This window comes from Scylla paramamosain, unplaced genomic scaffold, assembly GCF_035594125.1.
Source record: "Scylla paramamosain isolate STU-SP2022 unplaced genomic scaffold, ASM3559412v1 Contig25, whole genome shotgun sequence".
Taxonomy (NCBI): Eukaryota; Metazoa; Arthropoda; class Malacostraca; order Decapoda; family Portunidae; genus Scylla; species Scylla paramamosain.
In genome coordinates, this window is record NW_026973690.1 from 675,001 (window position 1) to 685,000 (window position 10,000).

The following is a 10,000-nucleotide window of genomic DNA, read 5'->3' on the forward strand; positions in this document are numbered from 1 at the left end:
ATCTTTTCAAGGGAAGGAATTTCCAACATTCTTAATCTCTCTTCATTGGTTGACTTAACTCTGGAACCATCTTAGTGACTGCTCTTTGTACTCTTTCCAATTTTATAATATTCCTCTTTGTATGAGGAGACCACACCACTGCTGCATATTCCAATCTTGGTCTTATCATGGAAATCAACAACTTTTTTATCACTTCTTTATCCAAATATGAGAATGCCACTCTTACTCTTTTTAACAAATTCATCGTCTCTCCAGTAATTCTATCAATGTATCTGCCCGGAGTCAAATTTTCAGTAACTGTTACTCCTAAATCCATTTCTTTTAATTTCTTTAAGTTCACACCATCCATCCCATAATGATGTTGTATTCTTTTTTTACTCTTACCAAACTCCATTACTTTACATTTACTTTAAGTGAATTCCATTTGCCAAGATTTACTCCATCTATTTATCTTACTTAAATTGTCTTGCAGTACCATACAGTCATTTGCATTTTCTACCCTTCTCATCAGCTTAGCATCATCTGCAAATAAGTCCATATAGCTGTCTATTTCTTCATTTATGTCATTTACATATATCACAAACATTATTGGTCCCAACATTGATCCCTGTGGGACACCACTAGTTACTTTCAGCTAGGATGAATTCTGGTTTTGTATTACAGTTCTCATCTCTCTATCATCCAGATAATCCTTCATCCACTCCAGCAGTCTTCCTCCAATTTTTCCATATTTTTTATTTTTTTTTTTTTTATCTTCCACAGCAATCTTTGGTGTGGTACTTTGTCAAAAGCCCTCTTCAAGTCTAAGTAGACACCATCACTAGTCTGTCTCTCTTGCACAATATCAACTGCCTTTGACTAAAAGGACAATAAGTTCATGGAGCATGATCTTCCCCGCCTAAATCCAAATTGATAATTTACCAAAACTTTATCTCTTTCCAAGTGTTCCATCAATCTTTCCTTTATTGTTCTTTCACATTCTTTTACTACACCACTAGTAAATGACACTGGTCTATAATTTGGTGGGTTTTCTTTATTTCCCCCCTTTGAATATTGGTGTAATATTTGCTCTCTTCCAATCTTTTGGTACCCTTCCCTGCAACAATGATGTCACCACCATACTGTGAATTTTATCAGCCAGTTGTTCTCTACATTCTTTCAATATCCAGTTTGATACTCCATCTGGACCAGATGCTTTATTTATTTCAAGGTCCTCAATCATCTTAAGTATTTCATCATAACTGACTGGGACTGTACTTAGCGTATTCCTCACCAAATTATCCCTTCCAGCATCAAACTCCCCTTCCACAGTAAATACTGATCTGTAACTTTTGCCCATAACCTCCGCCATGTCCTGTGCATCCTCATAGATTTTTCCTTCAGCTTTCAATTTTGATGCACCTCTCTTCTTGATCCTCCCTTTAATATGTCTAAAGAACAGTTTGGGTTCATTTATTCACTTTTCTGTTATATCTCTTTGATTGTATTTTCTCTCCATTCTTATTATTTCAACATACTTGTTTCTAGCATCAATATATTCCTTCCATCTGCTCTCAGTTTTCCTTTTTTTCCATCTATTCCAACCATTTAACTTACAATTTCTAGCCTTTTTGCATTTTGTATTGAACTATTCCTTACCTCTTCTACATCTTTCTCCTCTAGGTTTCTCTACAGCAGTATTATATATCCTTATAAATTCATCCCATTTTTCCTGAACAACTTCTGCATGTTCAAAGTCTTTCCAGTCCACGATAACAAAGTACTTTCTTAATTTTTTTCAGTGTGTGTGTGTGTGTGTGTGTGTGTGTGTGTGTGTGTGTGTGTGTGTGTGTGTGTGTGTGTGTGTGTGTGTGTGTGTGTGTGTGTGTGTGTGTGTGTGTGTGTGTGTGTGTGTGTGTGTGTGTGTGTGTGTGTGTGTGTGTGTGTGTGTGTGTGTGTGTGTGTGTGTGTGCGTGTTGTAATTCCTTTCTTACGTCAATAAACCTTTTAGGTCTTGTTTTCTTTCTTCTGTCCATAAAAATAACATCAGCTGATCCAGCATTGCAACCTAACCCAACTGATGCCCTGACCTATTGCAGCATAACCTAACCTAACCCATGCCCCAACCTAATCTCCTGTTCATGCCGCAGGTGAGCCAGGACGGAGGGTTCAGCTGCGACCACGACTGGAGCATGCTGGTGTACTACAGGAGTGCCTAACGGCCCCACCTGTTGCGGGAGACCGGTGAACGCTCTGCCACTGGTATCATGAAGGATGACCTGCTCATGCTGAACCTCTTCCCAGAGGTGCCCACCAACACCTACTCCAGCAGGAATGAGATTATCTTTGTCATCGACCGCTCAGGTGAGGTGGAGGCAGGTGGGACAGCTGGACAAGGTCAGTAGGACCCAAGAACTGATATGATGGGATGCTGGAAGGCTTGTCAGTGCAGGACTAAGCAGATATGATGCCTTTCATAGTTTTTTAAGCAGGCTGTGAGGGAGTTACTGGGGTTTTGAAGGATGTTTCCATGTTTCCAGTAATAGTTCAACAATAACTCCTTACTGTGACTCCTAAGCAGGATGTGAGGGAAGTTACTGGGATTTTCAAGGGTCCAACTCAGCAAGGTTGTACTAAGCTAACGTAAATTAACCCCAAAATTAGTTCGACTCAGTGAGTTTGTACTGTAGTTGTGCAGTGCTAACCTAACCTAAACTGACCTCACCAACAGGAAGCATGCATGGACAAAAGATAGAGAGTGCCCGTTCAACACTTCTTCTGTTCCTGAAGAGTCTGCCTCTGGGTTGCCTCTTCAACATTGTCAGCTTCGGCTCATCCTTCTCAGTGCTCTTCAAGAAGTGAGTGGTCCAGACTGGGTTAGGTTAAGTGAGAGGTCAATCTTCCTCTTCCTCCTATATTTATCTTGTCTCATCTTTCTCATCTTCTATCTTTTAATTTACTTCCATTCTTCCTCCTCCTCCACCTCCTCCTCCTCATAGCTGCAAGCGCCGGGTTGTAAAAGTCTCACTCGTGACCAAGACTCTAGGCAAGCGATTGGTCTTTGTGGCATTTTCAAGACCCTGTGGGAGCTGTTGGAGGCATCTAACACAGCAGTATCTGATTTCCATGCATAAACTTTTCATTTGCTCAATTTATGGTCACATCTTTTCTGAAACTTCAAAAGCGCTCTGATTAATGAGCCATGCCTTCTCTTCTCAGTCAATGCGAAGCCTGTCGTGGCAGGTTTGCCCCTCAGTATTTCCGGAATTCTTCTGCCTGCAGGTTGTGTCACCTCCAGAGTAAGATAGACTCAACGAGAAATACGAGAAGTGCAAACAGTATGAGGATGTCGTGCAACAGCTTGAAGCACTAAAAGAGTTCGTTGTCTCTAATACAGGTTGCACCTCCACAGATGTTGTTCCTGCCATCCCTGACAGACCTGCCTCCTCCACTCCAGGAGCTCCTGCCCGCCCACATGCTGTGCTTGCAGAGTCACCATTCACTTTAGTCAGTAATCGTGCCACCACCACTAATGTTAAGAAATCTTTGCCCATCTCAACACACAACGGGTACCAGATCCTAGCTGAAGAAAAGGAAGATGCACAAGAGACGCGACTGGTCGGAAACTCAATAGTCAGAGGTCAGCTCTCTGAGTTCTGTGGCAGGGCTCGTAGGACACGTAAGCGTCTATGCATGCCTGGTGGACGCTTAGACGACATCACGGCAGCATGCGACGAGGCAGCCTGCGGATCTAATAATAATACCCTCTTTATTACTCACGCAGGTACAGATGATGTTGAAAACACTAGGTCTGAAGAGCTCATGGAAAAGTTCAAGAGGATGACACAGCGCTAAATCCAATAACATTATTGTTTCAGGTATCCTCCCCCGGACCAGGGCACCGGCTGCCTTCTACAACAGAGCCTTCAGCACTAACAGCCGTCTTTGTTCTCTCTGCGCAGAGGAAGATGTAGACTTTGTTAATCTTTGGGACAACTTTTACAATAAACCTTCTCTGTTTCAGCCGGATGGTTTGTACTTGAATGGAATTGGAGCAGCGCGACTTGGCAGACTCCTTAGTAATAAAGTTTCTATTTTCAGACCAAAAAAAGACCAGCAAGATCGTGTAGCTCCAGATTCTTAGTAGACTCCTCGCACAACCCAACCTCCATGTGCAACACTATAAAAGCTTGCCTAATCAACGCTCGCAGCCTTAGAAATAAATTTTCAGATTTAGAAACCCTGGCAGCTGTAGAAAACTATCACACTATTGGTATTACTGAATCTTGGCTGAACTCTGCAAACAGAGACTTTCTTGCGGAATACAACTTGCCAGGCTATGAAATGTTCAGCAGTGAAAGAAAAGACAGGATAGGAGGCGGTGTATTGCTGTATGTGAAAGCCAGTCTTCAGCCAACCATACTAAAAACCGAAAAGATTAACAATATAGATTCAGTCTTCTTGCATTTAAGAGTACGTTCTAAGAAAACTGCTATAGGTCTTATTTATAGGCCTCCGGTTCACAATGTTTCCTCTGATAAGAATTTACAAGATCAAATTACTGAAATAAGTAACACTTTTGATAGTCATCTGTGGAGACTTCAATCTACCTGTTAACTCATGGGGAAATCCACTTAACTCTCACTCTGGTCCCGACTTGTATAATAATTTATTAGAATGTTTCCTAAAGCAACACGTTCAAGGACCCACACGAGGTGACAACATATTAGATCTTATTCTTTCAACAAACGATGACCTCAAATCTAACGTTAATATTGGTCCTGAATTTAGTACAGGTGACCACAAAATTGTCTCTTTTAACATCAGCCTTCAAGCATACGAGTATAAGGACATTGTTAGCAACGAAAAAGTTTTCATTTATAAAAAAGGAGACTACGAGAGACTCAGGTCAATTCTTTCTGTCGCAGACTGGAACACTGAACTTGGCGAAAGTAACATTGAAGAATCATGGGCGAAATTTAAGTACTTTTTATAAAATGGTGTGAAGACATGTATCCCTATGCGTAAAAGACGTCCATGCAAGAGAAACAAACCTAAATGGTGGACAAACAACAATGAGTCACAACTACTGCAGAAAAATCGTGCCCACAGTAAATATTTGTTCTCTCAGAATGAGGCCGATAAACTAGAATATGACAGACTCCGACGCGAATCAAAAAAGCTCATTAGACAGAGTAAGAAAAATCTAGAAATGTATATTGCAAGCATTGCTAAATCCAATCCCAAAGAATTTTACAGTTACGTTCGAAATAAAAAAGTCATTATATCCCACATTAATCAAATTACACTAGATAACGGTAATTTTGTCACCGAAGAAACTCAGATCGCGGACACACTGAATGATTATTTTGCTTCAATTTTTACAGAGGAAAATACTCATACAATCCCCGAACCACTCCTTATGCTCCACAACATAACCCCCTTAAGTGTCTGCGTTTTTCATGAAAAAGAAATAATCAATTGATAAAATGAAAACTGACAAAGCCCCCGGCCCAGATGGTATTGCACCACGTGTCCTGAAAGAAACTAGATTTCAAATTTGTAAGCCCCTTTCATTGCTTTCCACCAAATCATTTAACTGCGGTAAGGTTCCCAAGGATTGGAAGTTAGCTTACGTTATCCCCATAGAAAAGAAAGGCGATAATTCACTTCCAAGTCCAGTTCTGGTCACCCCATTACAAGAAAGATATAGACAAGCTGGAGAGAGTCCAAAGAAGAGTTACCAAGTTGATCCCACGACTGCGGAACAAGCCTTATGAGGAGCGCTTGAGGGAACTCAACTTGTTCAGCTTAGAGAAACGGCGAATGCGAGGAGACTTAACTGAACTGTTTAAAATGTGTCGGGGCTTTGATAACGTAAATGTAAACAACTGTCTCATCATTGACAGTTCCAACACCACTAGAAATAATGGTTACAAGATTATAGGTAAGCATTTCAGATCAGACGAGGCTAAGTATTATTTCTTCAATAGAATTATAAATGTCTGGAACTCTCTTCCAGCATATATTGTCGATAGTAATACAATAGAAACTTTTAAACAAAGGTTGGACAATCACCTCGCAGCAACCCCTCATATAGTATACTTTGCGTACTTTTTTTTTTTTTTAGTTACTGTAGTGAATAGTATAATTTCTCTTTCATCCTTTCCTATCACATCTTAGCCTTTCCTTCTCCCTATGCTTTCTTGTTTTCCTTCCTTTGAACCTTAGTGTCCTCCAGCCTCTAACTCTTAGAATCTGTAGTGGTAGTGGTAGAATAGACACACAGACAGCCTCGTTAGGCCCAGTAGGGCTGTTGCTGTCTGTTCATTCCTTTGTATTCCTTTTTATATTCCTCCTTCTCTTGTACCAATAAAAAAAAGCCCACTAAAATGCCAGTCCCATAAAAGGGTCCAAAGCGGTAGTCAAAAATTGAAGGATAAGTGTCTTGAAACCTCCCTCTTGAAGGAATTCACGTCATAGGAAGGTGGAAATACAGAAGCAGGCAGGGAGTTCCAGAGTTTACCAAAGAAAGTGATGAATGATCGAGAATACTGGTTAACTCTTGCGTTAGAGAGCTGGACAGAATAGGGATGAGAGAAAGAAGAGTCTTGTGCAACGAGGCCATGGGAAGAGGGGAGGCATGCAGTTAGCAAGATCAGAAGAGCAATTAGCATGAAATTAGCGGTAGAAGACAGCTAGAGATGCAATACTGTGGCGATGAGAGAGGCTGAAGACAGTCAGTTAGAGGAGAGGAGTTGATGAGATGAAAAGCTTTTGATTCCACCCTGTCTAGAAGAGCAGTATGAGTAGAACCCCCCTCAGACATATGAAGCATACCCTATACATGGATGGATAAGGATGGTACAGAGTTAGCAGATAATGGGGGAGGTGAGAAAAACTGGCGGAGACATCTCAGAACACCTAAATTCTTAGAAGCTGTTTTAGATAAAGATGAGATGTCAAGTTTCCGGTTCAGATTATAAGTAAAGGACAGACCGAGGATGTTCAGTGTAGAAGAGGGGGACAGTTGAGTGTCACTGAAAAAGAGGGGATAGTTGTCTGGAAGGTTGTGTCGAGTTGATAGATGAAGGCATGAGTTTTTGAGACATTGAACAATACTAAGTTTGCTCTCCCCTAATCAAAAATTTTAGAGAGATCCAAAGTCATGCGCTCTGTGGCTTCCCTGCGTGAAAGGTTTACTTCCTGTAGGGAAGTAAAGTCCTCTAGGGTTGGACGTCTATGAAAAGACGTGGAATAAGTGCAGGGTGGTATCATCAGCGTAGGAGTGTTTGGTTTAGATCATTGATGATTAATAGGAAGAGAGTGGGTGACAGGACAGAACCCTGAGGAGCTGCACTGTTAATAAAATTAAAACAGTGACTGTCTACTACAGCGGCAATAGAACAGTCAGAAAGGAAACTCGAGATGAAGCAACAGAGAGAAGGATAGAAGCCATAGGAGGGTAGTTTGGAAATCAAAGCTTTGTGCCAGACTCTATCAAAAGCTTTAGATATGCTTAATTCAACAGCAAAAGTTTCACCAAATTCTCTAAAAGAGGATGACCAAGACTCACTAAGGAAAGCCAGAAGATCACCAGTAGAGCGGCCTTGACGGAATCCATACTGACAATCAGACAGAAGTTGTGAAGTGATAGATGTTTAAGAATCTTCCTGTTGAGGATAGATTCAAAAACTTAAATAGGCAGGAAATTACAGAAATAGGACGGTAGTTTGAGGAATTAGAACTGTCACCCTTTTTAGGAACAGGCTGAATGTAGGCAAACTTCCAGCAAGAAGGAAAGGTAGATGTTGACAGACAGAGTTAAAAGTTTGACCAGGCAAGGTGCAAGCACGGAGGCACAGTTTCAGAGAACAATAGGAGGGACCCCATCAGGTCCATAAGCCTTCCGAGGGGATGAAAAACATTATTGCGAAGAATTTCAATAGGTAGCATGAAGTAGTCAGAGGGTGGAGGAGAGGGAGGAAGAACCCCTGAATCGTCCAAGATAGAGTTTTTAGCAAAGGTTTGAACGAAGAGTTCAGCTTTAGACATAGATGTGATAGCACTAATGCCATCTGGTTGAAATAAAGGAAAGAAAGAAGAAGCAAAGTTATTGGAGATATTTTTAGCTAGATACCAGACATCACAAGGGGAGTTAGATCTTGAAAGTTTTTCACACTTTCTATCAATAAAGGAGTTTTTTTTCGCTAGTTGAAGAACAGACTTGCCATGGTTCTGAGCAGAAAAATAAAGTGCATGAGATTCTGGTGATGGAAGGCTTAAGTATTTTTTTGGGGCCACCTCTCTATCCTGTATAGCACAAGAACAAGCTGTGTTAAACCAAGCTTTGGAAGGTTTTGATCGAGAAAAAGAGTGAGGAATGTACGCCTCCATGCCAGTCACTATCACCTCTGTTATGCGCTCAGCACACAAAGACGGGTCTCTGACACGGAAGCAGTAGCCATTCCAAGGAAAATCAGCAAAATACCTCCTCAGGTCCCCCCAACTAGCAGAGGCAAAATGCTAGAGGCACCTTCACTTAGGGGGATCCTGAGTAGGGACTGGAGCAATAGGACAAGATACAGATATGAGGTTGTGATCTGAGGAGCCCAACGGAAAAGGTCAAGAATGTTGGGCATATCTCCAAGACAGTCAGGAAGATGAGTAGGGTGTCGCACCAATTGCTCTAGGTCGTGGAGGATAGCAAAGTTGAAGGCTACTTTACCAGTATGGCCAATGAAGGGAGAGGAAAGCCAAAGCTGGTGGTGAACACTAAAGTCTCCAAGTATGGAGATCTCTGAAAAAAGGGAAGAGAGTCAGAATGTGCTCCACTTTGGAAGTTAAGTAGTCAAAGAATTTCTTATAGCCAGAGGAGTTAGGTGAGAGGTATACAGCACAGATAAATTTAGTTTGAGAGTGACTGTAGTCGTAGCCAGATGGTGGAAATCTCTTAAGTTTCAGGAGCGTGGGCACGCGAGTAGGATAGAGAAATTAGGAGAGAGCAGAAAAGGGGTTACTGTCAGTTGCCTTAGACACCTTTGTTTCAGTGAGGAAAAGAAGATGAGGTTTAGAAGAGGAGAGGTGGTGTTCTACAGATTGAAAATTAGATCTTAGACCGTGAATATTGCAGAAGTTAATGAAGAAAAAGTTGACGGGGGTGTCAAGACACCTCATAAGAGCAGTCCGACTTGGGAACATTTGAGGTCCCCTCCCCAGATGGGAACTCTGAGGCTGGTGTAGGAGTCGCCATGATAATTTTTAATTTTCGAGTAAAGGGTGTGTGTGTTATTAGGTGCTTGTAGTTTTGTGTGGAGGAAGAGAGTTGTCTTTAAAGGGCAGGCTGTGACTGCCCCCTTGTGTTGTGAGACACAAAGAGAAATGTTTAATGAGGTCACAGCTGGGTTTAATGATAAGTTTACAGCACCCCCTGAATAGTGCTTTAGACCTCACTGGGAGTAATTATTATTTCAGCGGGTGCCTACTGTCTTCTGTGTGTGTGTGTGTGTGTGTGTGTGTGTGCTTACTGTAATCCTTGTGGTGTGACTGTTGCAGGGGGAGTCGTGTGTACTCAGAGGCAACGCTGCGTGAGGCATGCCAGCTGCAGGCCGCGATGAAAGCCGACATGGGGGGCACAGAAATCCTGGCGCCACTCAAGGACATCTATGACAAGCCACCCATACCTGGCTACTCACGACAGGTGGGAAGAGCCAACGGACTTGTTTGTTTTGTTTATTTATGGGGCTTCTCTCTCTCTCTCTCTCTCTCTCTCTCTCTCTCTCTCTCTCTCTCTCTCTCTCTCTCTCTCTCTCTCTCTCTCTCTCTCTCTCTCTCTCTCTCTCTCTCTCTCTCTCTCTCTCTCTCTCTCTCTCTCTCTCTCTCTGTGTCAGGTTAGGTGAAGTGAGGTGAGGTGAAGAGTCAGTTTAGGTGAGGTAATAAGAAGAGTTGGATGATACTGAAGTAATATTAACGTCTTCATCTGAGGGTTAGATTAGGTTTAGGTTCACTCAGTTCATTAATC

At 41.9% G+C, this 10,000-nt stretch overlaps 2 protein-coding genes across 2 annotated transcripts in view; both read left to right on the plus strand.

The window, feature by feature from the left end:
- The window catches only part of LOC135097573 (von Willebrand factor A domain-containing protein 5A-like), a 13,496-nt gene extending 10,752 nt beyond the window's left edge, over positions 1–2,744 (plus strand). The window contains exons 3-4 of the mRNA XM_063999494.1: positions 2,130–2,343; positions 2,711–2,744. Coding sequence (XP_063855564.1) covers positions 2,130–2,198 — 69 coding nt within the window. The 3' untranslated portion in view covers positions 2,199–2,343; positions 2,711–2,744. The remainder of the gene's footprint in view (positions 1–2,129; positions 2,344–2,710) is intronic.
- LOC135097570 (von Willebrand factor A domain-containing protein 5A-like) overlaps positions 2,247–10,000 on the plus strand; it is a 7,956-nt gene continuing 202 nt past the window's right edge. Inside the window, exons 1-3 of the mRNA XM_063999493.1 lie at positions 2,247–2,376; positions 2,711–2,837; positions 9,535–9,679. Of these exons, the coding sequence (XP_063855563.1) occupies positions 2,247–2,376; positions 2,711–2,837; positions 9,535–9,679 (402 nt within the window). The remainder of the gene's footprint in view (positions 2,377–2,710; positions 2,838–9,534; positions 9,680–10,000) is intronic.